Source organism: Heteronotia binoei, chromosome 13 (genome assembly GCF_032191835.1).
Source record: "Heteronotia binoei isolate CCM8104 ecotype False Entrance Well chromosome 13, APGP_CSIRO_Hbin_v1, whole genome shotgun sequence".
In the NCBI taxonomy this organism is placed as follows: domain Eukaryota; kingdom Metazoa; phylum Chordata; class Lepidosauria; order Squamata; family Gekkonidae; genus Heteronotia; species Heteronotia binoei.
The window spans coordinates 25407910-25427811 of NC_083235.1; the positions used below are offsets into that span (position 1 = coordinate 25407910).

The following is a 19902-nucleotide window of genomic DNA, read 5'->3' on the forward strand; positions in this document are numbered from 1 at the left end:
TTAATAAGCGGTTCCTTACTCTGTCTAAATCACAAATGGACACACTAAAATACTCCACCCATGTCTACAGTTTATTTTGAAGAGGCAATTGCCAGTGAGAGACTGATGCAGTGACTTTGTGGGGGTTTTCAAACAATACGTGTTCACTTGTCTTTTATTTTGCACTAAACAAGAACGCATTTACACACTTACAGTGTGATAGTATCATTGCTTCCGGTGTTTTTTGCAGCTTTCTTTTGAAAAGATGGCTGCAGAAGGGGCCTCAGGCAGCAGGGTGGACTCTCCAAATCTGAGATAATTTGCAAAGGGGGCCTCCCGGATTTCAGCTGCCTAGGGGCCCCACAGGGTTACTTGTCTATTTGTAAGAATGAACTGAAGCACATTCCACTTCACAACTGAAACCAGAGACCAGTTCCTGTAGAAATGTGGGGTTTGTATCACGTGTGCATTGAAAATAACTTTAAAATTATTCAGTGAGGGGTTTTTCTAAAAACTCAGATTGTACCTGTGTTCACTGCAACTTGTGAAGAAGGCTTTAGGAGCCTGTCTTGCTGATCTGTAGGACTGAACAAGGCAGCGAAGGGAACAGCAAAGATCTCTTATGGGTCCAGGTGGGTAGTCATGTTGGTCTGAAACTACAGAGCAAAGTCTGAGTCAGCAGCACCTTTAAAACCAACAAAGTTTAATTCTGGGTGTATGCTTTGTGTATGCAAACAAAAGTTTATACCCAGAATTAAACTGCTGACCTTAAAGGTGCCACTGGACTCCAATGTAGCAAAGATTTATGCTTGCAAAAAGGGAGAGATAGTCTAGCATAACTCTGAGTGTACTGATGCCTTATGTATCAGCCAATGTGACTGGTTGTAAGACAGAAAGCATCAACGAGCATGTCTGTGAGCTTGTTTGGCTAATCTTTTTAAATAAACGCTATGTGTGTCTGTGCACAAGAGTGAGTGCAAACCCCAGCATTCAGTTTTGCAAAAAGGCATGTTCAAACAACTGGGCAAGTATTCTGAATATGGACAATGGACTTGTAAAATACGTTCAAATCAAGAGTGGCATGTGTCCCAGCCCATGACTGTGCCATCCTCAATCCCACACATCAAGCTTTTTAAGCTTTCCTAGCAATCCTGAAACACTCCTGGATCAAGGCAGTCTCTCAGCACAGGGCACTCACTCTGTTCAGCTTCTGCAGAATTTCCTCCTTTCGATAATCATGAAGAAGAGCAAACAGCTTTCCCACTTGTGTAAGGGGCTGGACTTTCAAATCAGCCCAGTAAGGATGCTTCAGATATTAGGAATCAGAGTCACGGGCCATCTTTTCATGGCTTCTCCAGTCCAAAATCCACAAGTTTGTGAGTAGCTTATGCAAGTTTCCATTGGGTAAGTGTAACAATGGCTACTTCAATAATAACACCAGAACTGTGGACTGGCAGGTCTCTTGTGCATGATTCATTTCCTCATCCTTGTAACATCCAATGGTCTCCGTTCAGTGTGGGCTCCAGTACTCCCTCTAAGCTGTGGAGTCTTGTGAGCAAAAATTCTTATTTTGTGAGCTACTGGCATTAAAGTTGTGAGCTACTGCATAAATTAGCTTGCTCTGGAGCCCTTTTTTCCTGAGCTAAGACCAAAATGTGTGAGCCAGAGGCTAAAAAACTGTGAGCTAGCTCATACTAACTCAGAGGGAACACTGCTCCAGGCATCCCCCAAAGAATCTCAAAGTACATGAATGTCACAAGAACAGTGAGCATTCATTTTCCATAGCATCCAAACTCCCATTTCCTTGTGAGTGTGGCTTTTTTCCATGGAGGAATGTGGCGGAACGGAGTTCCGGAACCTCTTTGTGGACATTCTCCAAAAATGTTCACAAGTTTATGAGTGGGCACCCACGTATTTCTCCTTCATTTCCCTCTTGAGAGTTCTGGCACCGCTTTTTCCAGACTGAAAGCCCTGCTTGTGGGGCAACCCATCAGTGATGCAAAATGTACAACCCTCCCCCACCCCCCCCCACCCCCGGCTCACGTCAACCAAGAAAGCCATTGTGATGGTTGCATAAACAAAGAAATGTATGTGCACACACATGTTGCCAAAAGGGAAAAAAAGGAATCTAATACATCAAATATTCCTCATAATTGAGGTCAGAAGGTCATCTAAAGCAGAATACCTAATCAGAGTTCCTTTCAAAACAGTAGAAAAACTAAGCAAGAAGGTACGGAGAGAGGTATACTTCTTCAGTGTTAACAGGAGCCAAATCACCCCACACTTTCCCCAAGCAGTCAGGTCTTCTCATTGGACACCAGTCCAAAATCCTGCTGCTTTATATCAAGGTAGGTAGGCCACTGGAGGATAAGGGAGCAAAACATAACAAGATCTAAGCAGTACAAGTAACACCAGAAGCCAGGTCTGCCCCCACCAGCAAAGAGACAGCCATTTGTCTCCGAATAAATACACACACACAACCACACAAGCTTGGTGCCACTTGCAGGAGACAGCAGCAAATGCCATTTATGGAGTGGGGTTGCCAACTTCCAGGTGGTGGCTGGAGATCTCCTCAGGTTATAACTCATCTCCAGGTGACAGAGATCAGTTTCCCTGGAGAAAATGGCTGCTTTGGAAGGTGGACTTTACCTCACTAAAATCCCTCCCCTCCCAAACCCTGCCCTCAGGCGCCACCCTCCCTGAATCTCCAGGTATTTCCCAATCTGGAGCTGGCAACCCTATTTATGGAGTCTGGCAGTCGACATGAATGATCATCTATCCACTTCCTTTGCAGACAGGAAGCAGCAGTTCGGGCCACATCCCAGCACCTCTATGGCAGCAGCATCAAGGATAACAGCTAACCCCATTCTGGGATCTGCCGCCACTAAACCACAGAGTCCAAAGAGCACTTAGGAGAGTGCAGAGACCTTTGAGATTGTAGTATCACAACACTCCCCACCTTGAATGCTAGGCTCAGAGATGAGGGCCTTGGCAGGATATCATGACTCTTGAGCTACAGGCTCTCTCAGAACCCAACTCCTTTGCCGACAGTCCTTGGAAACCGGGAATCTCTCTCCCCAAGGCAACAACCTGGCCCTCTCTGGCCCAAGCTAGGAAACCAATGGAAAAGCCAACGTCGGGCCTCAAATCTCTTGCAGGAAATCGACAGGGAAGAGCCCCACCTTGCGGCCAGTGTAGACTTTCACGTACCCGTTCAGCTCCTCGCCTTTCTGAACCACAATCTGGAGTACAGAGAAGGAAAAGAAATAAAAGGGTGAGGTTTGAAAAGCATAACGTGGTGTTCCAAGTTGCCGCCTTTCCCAAATGGAGGAAAAACAGGCTTTGTTTATTATATGAGCACTGATTCATAACAAAGGCCCAGGTCAGCCTAACCTTGTCAGATCTCAGAAGCTAAGCAGGGCTGGATGGGAGACCATGGGGGAAGTCCAGGGCTGCTATGCAGAGGCTGGAAATGGGGAATCACCTCTGAACATCTTGAAAACTTGCTTATGTGACTGGAATTGTATCTATTATATGGAGTTCTTGCCTGGCTCGTTGGAGCCCGTAGGACTGAGCTTGGGGATTCAGGGACAATAAGCAGTAGGATCCAAATCCCTGCTGCCCTGCTCCAATCACGAGCCCCCTGCTGGTTTGATGGTCCAATAGCATGCTAGCACAGGAACTCTGAGTGTATATATAGTGGCCCTGTTGGCCCAGTAGTTAGTCTTTTGAGGCAGCACTATACTATGCTGTATTCCAGGGGTGGCCAACGGTAGCTTTCCAGATGTTTTTTGCCTACAACTCCCATCAGCCCCAGCCAGCATGGCCAATGGCTGGGACTGATGGAAGTTGTAGGCAAAAAACATCTGGAGAGCTACTGTTGGCCATCTCTGCTGTATTCAATAAAAGCACTATGTTCACTACCACCTCATCTCATCATTGCATAGAAACCACTATATTATAAAAACCCTATGGGGTTGCCATGAATCAGATGTGACTTGACAGAACTTTCCTCTACCCACCACCATTAGTTAAAAAAAACCCCACTCCTGAGGAGGTTTTTGAGGGTGGGGTGAAGGTTCTCCTCAATAGGGTTGCCAAGTCTTACCGACATCCTGGTGAGGTGATCTTCTTCTCATAGATTTTTTTCCCAAATGCTAGAGTGTCCCCCCTGGCACTGTGCCCAGCATGATAATATCATTTCCGGGTGATGTCATCACTCTGGGCATCTCACAGCATGCAGGAGCTCTTTGAGCATAAGGCTCCACCCACCAGCCAGTTAGATGGCAACAGGTTGGAGCCCCAAATTTGGGGAAAATGCTGCCCCCAGCAGGAACTCTGGAACCCTACTCATCAAGGTAGAAGGGTTTATAAAAGGCAGACTTTCCATTGCTGACACAAAACATTTAGTCCAAAGTTACGTGATCATTCCAGCTGTTATCTTGATCATAAAGATTTGAGGAATTCCTAGAGAATCATGAAGAAGACTGCAGATTTATAACCCACCTTTCTCTCTGAATCAGAGACTCAGAGTGGCTTAGAATCTTCTATACTTCTTCCCCCACAACAGACACCCTGTGAAGTAGGTGGGGCTGAGAGGGCTCTCACAGCAGCTGCCCTTTCAAGGACAACTCTTGCGAGAGCTATGGCTGACCCAAGGCCATTCCAGCAGCTGTAAGTGGAGAAGTGGGGAATCAAACCCATTTCTCCCAGATAAGAGTCCACACACTTAACCGGCTCTCTGAACAGCTGTGATGTCACTTCCAGCAAAAAAGCTGCAACTTCGAGCCAAGTTGCAATGCCTGTGATGTTGGTTTTCCAAGGGTTCTGCCACCTGAAAAGTCCCTCTATTTGTGGGGGTCAGGCGAGCAATCCTAGCACATGCATAGAGACACACACAGAGTGCATACAAATGACATACCTGATCTTTCTTTAATGTGATCTGCCCAATCTCCCTGTTGCCTACGAAGGACCGCATCACCTTATGCACTCGTTCTCCTGCCCGCACACGTATGATGAAATTGGGTGGAAAGAAGCCAATTTTCTCCCCAATCTTGCCCTAGGCAAATGGCATATATGGATGTCATGAAGGTGTCAACACTTCCTCTACCCCACCCCATTCAACAGTGATTCCATAACCACATAACAGGACCAGGCTGATACAGTTGTGATTATTCTTTGCAAAACAGTAGATCTTGGCAGTTCACAAATAACCTTTCCCCAACAACACTCTCTCATCAACAAGTAATAACTGAGGTGCTGGATTTCTTATTCAGCGATTCCTAAGATAGTAAATTGGTCTGTTGTAAATTGGGGAACAGTTTTAAAAAGTATTGTTAAAAAGCTCAACTAAAAGGTAATATTTTGCAAAGAAAACACCTAAAAGATTTTTCCACATTCTCAACTATTACTTGTTGAGGAGAAGATATTTTTGAGGAAAGGCTGGGGTTTTTTTTCTTTTCCACATGTTTTGCTCTATCTAGTGGTTGATTCAATAGTACACCATCTGATGTTTAGCATCTCTCCCTTCAGATTTCAACAGCAGGTTTTTATAATAATAATAAATAATAATAAACTTTTTATTTATACCCCGCCCTCCCCGCCTAGGCAGGCTCAGGGCAGCTAACAAGACATGGTAAAACCATGATACAAATAAAACAATATATAATATAATTAATAATTTAAACATTAAAACCAATCAAACAATATGACATTATAATACAATCAAATTATGTGTAAGATGGCTCGGTGTTATTGATCTTATTGATCTTATCATGAGTTCCATCTTAAAAAGCTAGCTGGAAGAGGGCAGTTTTGCAGGCCCTACAGAACTGGTTATGCCAGACATAGGGCAATGTAATATTCAATCAACCACTAGAGGGGGCAAGACAAGTGCAGAACAGAAAAAAAAATCCAAAGCAACAAGACACAAAAACCGAAAATGAGAATGCAGAAAAGTCTGAAATGCAGAAAAGTCTGAAATGTCCATTTAGTTATTTGTGGAAAAGTTCAGTGTGTTGCCACAAAGAGGTGTATTTATTTATTAGATTTAATGAATTGCCCCATCCTGGCCAACAAGAAGCTATTGAGTAAGGATAGAACTGTGTGGCATGCAACAAAATGGTGACCAAAACCCTGTGGTTTCATTCTAATGATAACAGTAAGACAAGGGAAGAGGGCAAGAAGCATCCTTAGACAGAAACAGATGTTTACCCCCTTCATCAACTGACTCCCCCACAAAAGGTCCACTCAGCCCATTCCCTCCCTTTTTTTGACCTCACTAGAAATAAGTCTGGCTTGGGGAAAGGATTAAATGCTGTCTGGAAAAAAACACAGAACGACCTGGGTTCACATTCCCTTATGCCATAAGAACATAAGAGAAGCCATGTTGGATCAGGCCAGTAGCCCATCTAGTCCAACACTCTGTCACACAGTGGCCAAAAAATCCCAGGTGCCATGAATCTTGTTGCGTCATCTTGGGACAGTCAATCTCTCTCAGTCTAACCTACCGCACCGGGTTGTAATGAGGATGAGATAGAGGTGAGAAGGACAGGGTGTGCTGGCCCTCAGCTGCCTGGAAGAACAGCTGGATAAAAAATGTGACAAGAGAGAAAAGATAATCAAACGGCCTAGTCCTAAAGCCAGAAGCAAGGGAAACCTCGGGTGTTATTTATTACGAATTTCTACTCGTGCTCAGTCTAAGCTCCCAAAGGCAGCCAACAGACAATTAAAGGCTTAAAACCCATCAACTGAAACATCGAATAAGTGAAGTAATAATGCTTGTAAGAAACTATCAGCTTATGGGCCTTCCCTCAGAATGATAAAGCTGGGCCCATTACACAGGGGTCTTAGGCTTGCCTCATAGCTCTCATCCCTTCCTGCCCCCATCTCTTCCCCCTCCTCCTTACCCGCCACCATTCTTCATTAGAGTCATCAACAATGGCAATTTTGTCCCCCGGGCTGAAAGAGAATGGATCCAAGAGAAAAAAAAATCATTGCTGTGCTAACCGTGGCAACCGTACACATTCAGACTCTGTTATCTAGGACAGATTGCTAAATTATCCCCCTCATCCTGAGTACTTAACCAGCTACTTAGCCAGCCTCCCTCACGAGCATTGCCAACGCTCACAAAGGCAAGGAAGGATGAGGAGAGCATTGAGGGTTGCCTAGAAATGGCCATATTCATTTTCCTCCCTCCTACAGGTCACAAGTTCAAAGCAGCCATCAGAAGATGCTTCAGATTAAAATGCCGCGAGGGCCTCATAAGGATCAGGCCTGCAGTGTAGACGGCTGAGGTATCCCCCTCCCCACAAAAAAACCCTACACACACACACACACACACACCTTTTCAATGGCCAAAACAGCCACAGGCATGGGGTGTAGCTGGTTTGGCACTTGAAAAGCATAGGCCAAATTATGATCATTTTTGAATACTAGATAAACCTTCAATACACATAACATCCAGCAGGTCTTCCCCAGCCTCATTTATGGTAATATTTACTTGTCTAAGTACCTCCCCTGTTTTGTCAGGAACCAGGTGTGGCAATGCTTGTACAACGGGCTGAATGATATCCCTCATTCTCCAGTGTAATTTTTTTTACATAAAGATTCATAAAGCTTCTTGCTCTGTGAGGATCCAAGTGCCTGTTTAGGGTTGAGGGATCCACTCAGTTGGTCCAAAAAAAGCGCAGGCTAAGTCCTTGGATTGACTTTTGTATCACATAGAACACGTGGGAGCACTTGTTTGAAAATCCTCTTACATCAGAATCTTCCAGCCTAGCAGAATTATTATTTATGGTAGGAAACTATGAGGTGAAACTTTGCTTCCCTTTGCCACCTTAAAAAGACCCCTAAGTACAGATTTTCACAGCCAGTTGGAAAGAAGGAAACTTAGCATATCACGCTGCCTTCCCATGACACATTCCCCAATGTTGACTTTAATGTTAGTATCAAACACAGCAATATGGAAAATGGCCTTCAGGTGTCAGAGGTGTCTGGAAACGAGGGTTCAATTCTCTTGCCAACAGCTTAGCTAAGTATCTCAAGAGACTCAGCCTAGTCACTCCCACGCTGAGACACCCTCCTGCCAGGCAGACATCTCAAGACCTGAGCCTGGTACACTCTGCTTGGCACTTGACACTCACTGGAAATCCAGGTCATCCTTCTCCAAGGCTTTGAAGCGATAAAGCGCAATGAAGTAGTGGGACTGCGGAAATCCAGGCTGCTGTTTCTTATTCTGTCCAAGACAATAAAGACACACTTTACGACCAGGCAATGGAGTTCCTGACAGTAGCCCAGATCGGGGTTCCCTTGCAAACACTCTCCAAAGAGTTCCCCTCTCAGTATTTTGGCTTCTTAGAAACTTGGGTTTGGTGCAAATAAACAACTGCATTGTGGTAGCCATCTGCTCTATCGTGCATGATCTGTTTCATTTTTATCCCCCCCATTCCTTCCAGGCAATAGGGCTGCCAATTCCCAGTTGAGGAGAGAGGAGAAAAAGTCACAGCCTCCATGAAAGAACCGTTCACACTATTCTCTTAAAGTACTTTCACATCAATTAATAGCTTGAAACAAAATTGATTATATTCCAAAAATACAGAACTTGAAAACGCAGAATACAAAACAAAAAGTTGGACATCACAATAGCTCCTGTTACAGTTCAAAATATTGGCAACTTCAATATCTTCCTTCCTTTTAGGTGAATAATCATAGCTCCCATAATGCAGCAAAAAACTTCCAAAAGGATACCAGTCCCTGTTCACTCTCAAATGTAGTTCACAAACTTTTCTTCATGTAGCTGATAGCTAAATGGGCATTTCCAGAACTTTTCCAACCACATTTTCACCAAAAGCTTCCTCTAAACTCCGTATTTAAGACAAGGCTTTTTTCAGATGCAAACTTCAACTCTTACATTTTCAATAGGTTTCAAGCATAGCACTGGGGACGCTCTAGGATTTGTGATAAAACTCTATGGTACCATAGAGTTTTTACCACAAATCCTAGAGCATCCCTGGTGCGACATGCCCAGTGTGATGATGTCACTTCTGGGTGACATCATTGCAATAGAGGAATCCCCCTCTGCAGCAGTGGCGGGATTTGTCAACCTTGCTGGAGCTGGCAACCCTATTTTGTGTGTTGGTCTAGACCTGGAGGACCTTGTTTCAAATCCTTGCCTTATCACACAACTCCCTCAGTAATTTTGGGCCAATCACCATCTCCCAGCCTAACTTCATCCTACTCAGTTCTTGTGAGGATATAAAATGGAGGAGAGGATGGTGTGGTACTAGGGTTGCCAAGTCCAGTTCAAGAAATATCTGGGGACTTTGGGGGTGGAGCCAGGAGACATTAGGGGTGGATCCAAGATCAAGGCTGTGACAAGGGAGTTCTGGCAATCACATTTAAAGGGACGGCACACCTTTTCAATTCCTTCCTTCCATAGGAAATAATGAAGGATAGGGGCACCTTCTTTTGGGGCTCATAGAATTGGACCCCCTGGTCCAAACTTTTTGAAACTTGGTGGGTATTTTGGGGAGAGGCACTAGATGCTATACTGAAAATTTGGTGCCTCTACCCCAAAAAACAGCCCCCCCCAGAGCCCCAGATACCTGTGGATCAATTCTCCATGATTTTCTATGGGAATAAATCTCCATAGGGAATAACAGAGTTCCCAGCAGACATTTCCCTCCCCTCCCCCCGCTTTCTGATGACCATGAAGCAGGGGGAGGGTCTCCAAACCAGGGGATCCCCTGCTACCCACCTGGGGATTGGCAACCCCATGTGGTACACTGCCATGAGCACCTTGAAGGAAAAACAGGATGAAAATGGATGAGGCAACTCTTGCAGAGTTGTGGAGAAAATGCAACAATTTCCCAGAAGAGCTGCTGCATATGGAATAGGGTTGCTAGCCTCCAGTTGTCACCTGGAGATCTCCCACTATTACGACTGACCTCCAGATGACCAATATCAGTTTTCCTGGACAAAATGGCTGCTTTGGAGGGTCAACTCTATGGCATTATACTCTGCTGAGGTCCCTCCCTTTCCCAAACCCCACCCTTCCCCAGACTCCACCCCCAAATCTCCATGTATTTCCCAACCCAGAGCTGGCAAATCCAATATGAATAGATGGCTAGCCTGAAGGGACCAGCCAAAAGATAAGTCCCTCCTTGGTGTATTGGTCCCTCGGTGGATTTTGTATACACTCCAGCTCTGAAGCTCTGACCCTAGCAGAGTGGTGGAGAGGCCCACCATATTGTCCCCTGTGTTGCTTCCCTTACCAAAATGGCAACCCTGTCAAGATGCTGTTTCCTAACAATGCTGCTCTTCAGAAAAATGCTGGCACCATGAAGTGAACAAGGTAACAAAGGGTAGGTGTTCTACACTGCTCATCCACCGCTCATTCATTATTACATTCATGCACTGCTGTCAAGCAACCAGGGTTTGTGGGGAGGGATGGTGGCTCAGTGGTATAACATCTGCTTGGTAAGCAGAAGGTTCCAGGTTCAATCCCCGGCATCTCCAACTAAAAAGGGTCCAGGCAAGTAGGTGTGAAAAACCTCAGCTCAAGACCCTGGAGAGCTGCTGCCAGTCTGAGTAGACAATACTGACTTTGATGGACCGAGGGTCTGATTCAGTATAAGGCAGCTTCATATATTCATATATGTTCGTATGTTCGATCTGCAGATATTGCTGAAGATCCACAACAGAAATACAGCTTGTTCCAAAGTCGTTTCTACACCAGCTGGTGTGGTCTAGCAGTTAAGAGAGGTAGTCTCTAATCTGAAGAACTGGGTTTGATTTGCCGCTCCTCCATGCAAAGCCTGCTCTCATACATGCATCCAGAATTAAAGTGCAGCGCTTGGCAGTCAATGCATGCAAGTTCCAGCTAGGGTTGCCAATCCCCAGGTGGGATAGCAAACCAAACATAATACCGTGATATAATAACGAAAACCATACAACTATAGTAAATCCAATTTATCAAAAATTTCATAAATATAGAGATATTATCACAGATTTTCAAACATTCTAATAACAAGGTCAGTAATTCATACACAGCCACATCAGGCTGTTCACACTAACTGAGCACAAACAATACTTAAAGAGAATCAAATTCCCACAATAAAGTGCTGAGTGCAAAAAGTGCATGAACAAAATATTCAACTGAGCACAAACAATACTTAAAGAGAAACAAATTCAACAAAATATTCAGCTGAGCCTTCGGCTTGCAAGTGCTTGTATGTGCTGTTGAATATTTTGTTAATGTGAAAGTTTGGAAGAACTTCTATCTCCCCTCTTTGACAAAGGATTTTGAAACGACACGGCAAGTGTCAGCTGGCTTCGGGCTCCGTTGGAAGTGGACCTGTGGAGTCTTCAAAAAAATGAACTTTTGATTAATTTAGTATGCAAGCACTTTTTGCACTCAGCACTTTATTGTGGGAATTTGATTCTCTTTAAAGATTGTTTGTGCTCGGTTAGTGTGAACAGCCTGATGTGGCTGTGTATGAATTACTGACCTTGTTATTAGAATGTTTGAAAATCTGTGATAATATCTCTATATCTATGAAATTTTTAGTAAATTGGGTTTACTATAGTTGTATGGTTTTCATTATTATATCACGGTATTTTGTTTGGTTTGCTATCTCCCCGCGATTCTCCCATGTATATTATAATCCCCAGGTGGGGGCAGGGGATCCCCTGGTTTGGAGGCCCTCCCTCCGCTTCAGGGTAATCAGCAAGCGGATGGGAGGGAAGGAAATATCTGCTGGGCACTCCATTATTCCCTATGAAGACCAATTCTCCTAGGGTATAATGGAGAATTGAATGGGTATTTGGGGCTCTGGGGGGGGGCTGTTTTTTGAGATAGAGGCACTAAAATTTCAGCATAGCATCCAGTTTCTCTCCTCAAAACACCCTCCAAGTTTCAAAAAGATTGGACTAGGGGGTCCAATTCTATGAGCTCCAAAAGAAGGTGCCCCTATCCTTCATTATTTCCAATGGAGGAAAAGTATTTAAAAGGTGTGCGGTCCCTTTTAAACGTGATGGCCAGAACTCCCTTTGAAGTTCAATTGTGCTTGTCACAACCTTGCTCCTGGCTCCACCCCCAAAGTCCCCAGAAATTTCTTGAATTGGATTTGGCAACCCTAGTTCCAGCCAACTTGAGCACCAGCTTCGCATTTAGAAAATGGCACACTTCAGTGTTCTTGCTTCTTCCCCCCCCCCCCATCCCCAAGGAAGGGCAGGCAGATACCTTATCATCTGGGGCATTCTTCTCAGCCTTCTTTTCTCCTTCTGGATTTCCTGGAAGGGAAAAAAGGCAGACTGTATTCAGAAGGATGTTTGGTTTGTCCATGTTTGACTAATTCAGGCATGTTCAATTGTGCAGAAAAAGATGACTGCGCATGTGCAATCAATGTATCGTTTACCCACAGCATTCCCCGTCTGCTGCTATCTCTCCATCTGCTGTTTGTCACATTTTTTAAGTACACAACACATTAAACACTTCACAGCAAGTGACTTGAAGTGGCAACGTGTCCCTTATTTCTACCTCATTCAGTGAGCCTTAATAGCAAAGGCAGGTGATCTGTTCACATCTGGATCAATTTCTAGATGTGCATTCTTGCCCTGCTCTTATGGGCAATGTAGTTTGTTTTTGAGACCCTCCCTCTGTGTCTACCAAATCCTTGCTGTTTTAACTTTGTTGGCTCGGAAAGAAGGGTTCCACGGCTGGCATTTTCCACCATATTCTTGGCCCATTGAGATTGGGACCGATTTCCCACTAGCCTTATCAGTGCCAGATTAAACCCTGTGGAGGCCCCTAGGCAGTCAAAATCTTCGGGGGCCCCTTGCAAATTATCTTAGAGTTGGAGCACTTGCCCCACCCTCCTGGCCCCCGCTGCAGCCTGCAGAAACCTTCTCAAAAGCACCTTTGACAACACTGTGGGGGAGAGGCAGAGGCAAACTTGGCAGCAGCACCAGCAGCAGCTGCACCGGAAAAGTTGGACAAAGAGTGGCTCAGTTGCTGGCTGTGCGTGCAGGCTCCGAGGGCTGCAAACAGGGGGGAACCGTGGGGAAAAGCCGGCCCGGGGTCCCTAAAGGCATGGGGACCCCTAGACCAGTGCCTACTTGGCCTAATTGTTAATCCATCCCTGAGCCTTATGCTGCTCTCACGCTCGTCTTCTCCTCAGGGCTTCTGTCAGATTTCACACTATCTGCCCCGGGGCTGTAACCAGCTTCGCCTTTTTCACACGGCAAACAGAAACTGGTTTTTAGAGGATCTTGTTTACTGTGCAAAAGAAGCGGAGCAAGTTGCAACCCTGGGGCAGATAGTGTGAAATCCAAAGGAAGCCAGGCAGAGAAGAGGAGAGGGAGGGCGGCATTAGGCTAGTGGGAAATCAGTCCAAGTGTTTGTTATTAGGAAAAGGCAGGCAATCTGCTCAGACTGGGAATTATTCATGCATTTGCATCTTCACACTGCTTCATGGGTGGTGTAGTTACTTGGGGGAGGAAAGGTCTCTCTTCCCTTTTGTTGTTGTTCAGTCACACAGTCGAGTCCGACTCTTTGCGACTCCATGGACCAAGTCACGACAGGCCCTCCTGTCTTCCACCATCCTCTGAAGTCTGCTCAAATTTGTGTTAGTTCCATCAGTAATGCTGTCCAGCCATCTCATCTTTTGCCTTCTGTCTTTCCCAGCATCAGAATCTTCTCCAGTGAGTACTCCCTTCTCATTTGGTGGCCAAAGTATTTGAGCTTCAGCATCTGACCTTCCAGGGAACAGTCTGGGTTGATTTCCCTTAGGACTGACTGATTGGATCTTCTTGCAGTCCAAGGGACTCTCAAGATTCTTCTCCAGCACCACAGCTCAAAAGCATCTATTCTTCTGCGCTCGGCCATCCTTATGGTCCAACTCTCACAGCCATACATTACCACTGAGAATACCATCGCTTTGACTATACGGACTTTTGTTGGCAGGGTGATGTCTCTAATTTTTATTATACTGCCTAGGTTCGCCATAGCTGTCCTCCTAAGTAGCAAACGTCTTTTAATTTCAGCCCCATAACATTCATCCAGCATCATGATAAACAGCTGCTTTGATTAGCTGCCTTCGTGCATTCAAGCAACTTATGCAAGGAAGCAGGCAGAAGTGGCTGCTATTATGAACCCAAACTGTTTGATGTGGTGTTACAGATTTTGCACAAAACACCATGTCAATCCATCAAGGGCCTTAACTTGCATCTAAAACAAAACTGATTCTGGTAAATTCGACTATTGCTCACATTCATTTCCAAGTTGTCAGCATCTGACACATAGATGTGTAGAAAGATATGATAGAGATCAAGTTTCATACACATTGTCTTCCTACTTCCTAAATAGCTTTACCTGTGCAATATACCCCCCCCCCCAAAAAAAAACCCTTTAGAAATCTTTGTGAGGCTTTAAAATGACAAGAAGGTCCAAAGGAGAGCCAGTTTGGTGTAGTGGTTAAGTGTGTGGACTCTTATCTGGGAGAACCGGGTTTGATTCCCCACTCCTCCACTTGCACCTGCTAGCATGGCCTTGGGTCCGCCATAGCTCTGGCAGAGGTTGTTCTTGAAAGGGCAGCTGCTGTGAGAGCCCTCTCCAGCCTCACCCACCTCACAGGGTGTCTGTTGTGGGGGAGGAAGGTAAAGGAGATTGTGAGCCGCTCTGAGACTCTTTGGAGTGGAGGGCGGGATATAAATCCAATATCTTCTTCTTCTTCTTCTTCTTCTTCTTCTTCTTCTTCTTCTTCTTCTTCTAACATAAGCAAATTTCCATGCAAAAAGAAAAAATTAGCAACTTGAGTTTATGCCCAAGAGAAAAATGGATTTTGCCTTGAGTCTGTACACCCGGAAGAAAGATGTTTTATTTTTATTTTTTCTACAGCACCTAACAGTTTTAGACTCTTAATAAATTGTAATCATTTGCCTAAAATATAAAAACAAAGCTACACTTGTTTCATTATTATGCCAATTAGCTGTATGCACATCACTGATAACCAATGTGCTGACCACGGAAATGCCTGCTTTCTCATCCTTGCCAAAGTCCGCTGTAGTTGAATAGCAGAGCTAATGCTTTGCATTAGTGCTGTTAAGAGAAATTTCTTTAACCCTCTTTCTCCCTGAACCCACACAATTCATTTCTTTCCCTCTTCTTAGGAATTTGGGATCTGTTTAAGATCAATTCAAATGGAGGGAGGAAGGGATGTTTTGCAAAATTCCACTCTGCAGATGTTCAAAGGCAGGCAGGCACTGCCTTCTCAAACTGTTCCGTCCTCCTGCTGGAGCAATGCCCTCAGATGTGTAACTTCAAAAAAACAAACAAGCCCACAAGAGTTGAATTTATAAAAGGACATCTAAAACACCACCCTGTGCTGCAGCAGAAAAAAGAAAAATCAACAAGAAATTCCTATTTTGAAAGAGAAAAAAAGACTGAGAGGAATCAACTGTTGTATCTAAAAGACTGAATTTCGGGTGGGGGGGAGGCGATACCTCCATAGAAATGTTGTTTTGCATGCAGATGATCCCATAATCAGCTCCTGACACCTCTAGCTGAAACACTCTTTGGCAAAAGGTGTTAGGAAAGACCCGTCTGCCCAAGACATGGAGAACCTCAGCCTGCCAAAGTGGACAGTGCAGAGCTACGCAGACTAGTGGCCTGAGCTGGTAGGAGGCAGCTTCTGGTATTCCTGCCATGCATAGCCCCAAAGAGTCCCAAGCCTCTCTTCCATACCCGGTACCAGGGCTTTATTGAGCAGGAACGCACAGGAACACAGTTCCAGTTGGCTTGGTGCCAGGGGTGTGGCCTAATATGCAAATGAGCTCCTGCTGGGCTTTTTCCGCAAAAAAGGCCCTGTGTGAAACAATGATGATGTTAGGGGTGTGTGACCTAATATGAGTCCCCAAAGCAACAGGAACACACAAACAAGGAAAACGCGATTGTGTAAAAGCTCAAGCCCTTGCCAATTTCTCCCATGAAGCTGGACATCTGCTTCGCGTGCTGGTTCACATCTGCTAGTGGTTCAACATCATATCTGCCATATCTAGAACACTGCAAGTTTATACCCCACCCTTCTCTCTGAATCAGAGACTCAGAGTGGCTTACAATCTCCTATATCTTCTTCCCCCACAACACACACCCTGTGAGGTGGGTGGGGCTGAGAGGGCTCTCACAGCAGCTGCCCTTTCAAGGACAACTCCTGCAATAGCTATGGCTAACCCAAAGCCATTCCAGCAGCTGTAAGTGGAGGAGTGGGGAATAAAACCGTTTCTCTCAGATAAGAGTCCACACACTTAGCCACAAACTGGATCTGGTAAATCAATGCCAAAGATCTTTTGTATGCTGCACCAAAATGTTAAAAACTCTGCAACCAAGAAATCCAAATATAGCTAAGACACCAAAGATAGCTAAATACTTCATCTATCACCAATGCTGATTTGCATATATTTGCTTCCTGCGATAATTTATTCTCCTGCTAGACATAGAACAAGAAATATGACAGGCAGCAAAGTCCTGTATCCTTTGGAAATCCTGCTCAGCCCTTTCCTAGCACCAGAGATTTCATTACACGTTGCTTACTCTTCATTAGTCTAGCGCTGATAGGTACTAAGTACCCTCCCGACTCTTTTAAGTCTTCTTTGAAAGGCTAGAAACTTGCCTTTAAAAAAAAAATTCAACTCTGAGAATCTCAAGATGTCAAATTACAAACCTAGTGCTCCATTTTCTTCCCCCTTCCTGCTTTTACTATAAGGCAGGTAGTTTGAAATTAATTGCCAATATTTCGCCTGTTTTAAAGCTATTGCATATGCATTGTTGCCACTGGGCATCATTCAATCAATATAAAGGATGAAAGGTTTGGAGCACTGGGGTTGGACTTTTAGCGCTCTCTGCTGTGTTCACCAAGCTCATTTTCGATTTGCCTGCCTGAGTTCAGCATCTGATCAGAAATCTAGCAAATGCATGAAATGCAGAAAGTTTTTTGGAAAAAGATTCAGCAGGGCACTTACCTTCTTCTGGTTTGCCACCCTCTATCTTAGGGGCCTCCGTTTCCTCCTCCATCATAGCAGCCAATGGCTACAAAGAAAGAAGGGAGAGAGGAGTCCGTTAGAGAGGCTCATGCTTTCTCTGTAATAAAGCATCCTTAGTCACCTGAATTGAGCTATAAAGAATATACGATAGAGCAATGAAGCACAGAATTCCACATGGAATTCTGGCTAATGTGTGATAGTACACAGGGTCCTGGGCAGGGGTCATTTTGTAGAAAAATAGGTGGTTGAGCTCATTAGCATAACTCATTAACATATGCCACCACCACCCAGCTAAAAGCAACCTGAAACACGAAACGAGAGCCCCAGGCAAGCGAGGCCTGCGTGGGCTGGCTAGAGATCCATCCAGCTCAAGCAGGCCTCGCTCGCCTGGGGCTCTCCTCAGCTGCCCTCCCCCCCGTCAAAAGGCCAGTAAGATACCTGCCACCCAAAATCACATAAAAAGTGGAGAAAGGGTGGTGTGGGCTTCTCCAGGGGTTAATGAGGGCTGCTGGGAGTGTGGCAAAGCCCCTGGTGGCTGTCTGTCTGTCTGCCCACTCTCCTAATCCAGGGATTGTTCTGCAGCTGCACCTACTATTCAATGGATAAGGCAGGTAGGGAGGAAGAGGGGGAACTGTCAGAAAGGTTCAGCAGCTGTGCTCCTGTGAGCTCCTGTTGAATCTGAGGCCTGGTCCAACTCCTGGGGAATTTCTGGCTGATGTTTAGAAGGCACTTTGTACAGGACCATGGAAGTTGTATAGCAACAGGCCTGGAGCATATATACCAAGCTCCAATTCACCTTCCTTTCCCCTTGCAAAGAAGAAAATGGGAGAGCAGCGATTCTCCACTAGGCTTTTTCTGGCATTGGAGCTCTTTTCCCCCCAATGCTTGTTTGATTTTGCACAAGCTGCACATGGATGCGATTTGCCCCACCTCCTTCCTGCGGTAAGAAGAAACCGGTTTTCAGAGGATCTTGCTTGCCATGGGAAAGAAGTGGGGCAAGTCACAGCCATGTGGCAGCTTGTGCAAAATCGAACTGAAGCATCGGGGCGGTGTGTGTGTTTGTGTGAAGAACTCCAACTATTCCCTAATGGGGAATCAGTCGGAAATTCTCAACTGGTAGGTGGCGCCCTCTGGGTCCCCTGAGATGAATCATGGGAACTGCTATGTACAGGAGTCATTTTGTAGAAAAATAGGTGGTGGAGCTCATTAGCATAACTCATGAGCATATGCTCCCCCCCACAGCCAAAAGCAACCTGATGCAAGAAAGGAGACCCCCGGGCGAGTGAGGCCTGCTTGGGCTGGCTAGAGATCCACCAAGCCCAAGCAGGTCTCACTCACCTGGGGCTCTCCTGGCATGCACCTCCCCCAGTCAAAAGGCCAGCAAGTCACCCACCACCCAAAATCACATAAGAAGTGGAGAAAGGGTGGCGTGGGCTTCTCTAGGGGTTAATGAGGGCTGCTGGGGGCGTGGCAAAGCCCCTGTGGCTGGCTGGCTGTTCTCCTAATCCAGGGATTGTTATGCAGCTGCACCCATTATTCAATGGACAAGGTAGGAAAATGGAGAGGAAGAGGGGGAACCCTCAGACAGGTTCAGGAGCTGTGCTCCTGTGAGCTCCTGCTGAATCTGCATCCTGGCTATGAATGTTACCAGCTCCCAACCACCTCCAAGCTTTGACATCCTTAACCACTTTGGAAGAGCAAAGTATTCTCTCCCCTGCAGGAAGACTGTCACATCCTGTCCTCACGTAGCGAGACCTGGACTACCCATTTCACAAAACATGCAGCAACTGCTGAAAACAGCAGCTGAACATTTGATTATCACCTCTCCTTTGTTAACATAAGTAGAGGCCTGTTGGATCAGATAAGTGGTCCAGCTAATCCAGCATCCTGTTTTGCACAGTAGCCAACCAGTTGCCCCATGTTGGAATTCTGTACCTATCCGGCATGTCTTTGCAATGATCTAAGTTCCAGTCATTATAGGGTTAAATATGTTTACCTGTTTCTCTATTGTCTGCCTGACCTAGGAAGAGGAACTTGGCTGTCTGCCAATGAAGAGAAAGCCCACAAAAGGACTGCTTGTTTTGTTTAAGGCAGCTATTAGTCAGTTAGTCAGGTGACTTCCTTTGTCTAAGTAGCAAGAGGTCAAGGAGAAGGAGGAACCTCCATCGTAGCAATGTGACTTTCTTAGAGATAAGATGTAGGTTATAGTGTTTCTTATTTTCCATCCCAGTTCCCCATCCCTGTAGAAGTAAACTTATGTTTTTGCTTTTATACTAAAAGGCTGTTGATCTCATTTTGATCCAACGATCCACTGAACTGTTTGGGATATAGAAATTTTTTCCAAACAATACCTCTAACACCCCTGTCATGCAGCCGGAACTAGCAGGGTTTTCTACTGCTGCACCACTCTGGTACAGGACTGTATGGAAGGGCCCAGAGCACCCATCCACCCCTGTATCCTCATTAATAGATACCTCCTAATTGTGACCAAGGAGACGTGAGGACCCAAGGAGTATAACAACAGTTTATTTACAGTGCTCAAATAATAAGTGGGTGACAAAGATTTAGTGCTAAAGGGGTATGAAAACAGTAAAGATTGGTGCAAGGAAACAAAAGCCCTGACGCATTTAACTATATAGTACCTACTCTACTAACCAACACTCACCCCTTGCCTTGGATGAGGGATCTTTCCTTTGCTGCAAGCTCTCTGGGCTACAGCCTGCCTCTCGCTATGGAATCAAGTGTTGGGGGCCCTTCATGAAACACACCCAGGGATTGTTCGAATGAAGGCCTTAGCACGCGGCTATGTCTGGTGGCCGGGGATGGATGAAGAAATAGAGGGTTGGGTCCGAGGGTGCAAAGATTGCCAGGAGTCCTGACCCA

The 19902-nt window shown here is 45.4% G+C and overlaps 1 protein-coding gene across 2 annotated transcripts in view; it reads right to left on the minus strand.

Moving 5' to 3' along the window:
• Positions 1-2666: 2666 nt before the first annotated feature.
• STAC3 (SH3 and cysteine rich domain 3) overlaps positions 2667-19902 on the minus strand; it is a 40862-nt gene continuing 23626 nt past the window's right edge. For both annotated transcript variants that reach the window (XM_060252272.1, XM_060252271.1), the window contains exons 7-12: positions 16999-17065; positions 12224-12273; positions 8124-8215; positions 6888-6939; positions 4901-5038; positions 2667-3221 (exon numbers count right to left, since the gene is read on the minus strand). In XM_060252272.1, coding sequence (XP_060108255.1) covers positions 3123-3221; positions 4901-5038; positions 6888-6939; positions 8124-8215; positions 12224-12273; positions 16999-17065 — 498 coding nt within the window. In that variant the 3' untranslated portion in view covers positions 2667-3122. The remainder of the gene's footprint in view (positions 3222-4900; positions 5039-6887; positions 6940-8123; positions 8216-12223; positions 12274-16998; positions 17066-19902) is intronic.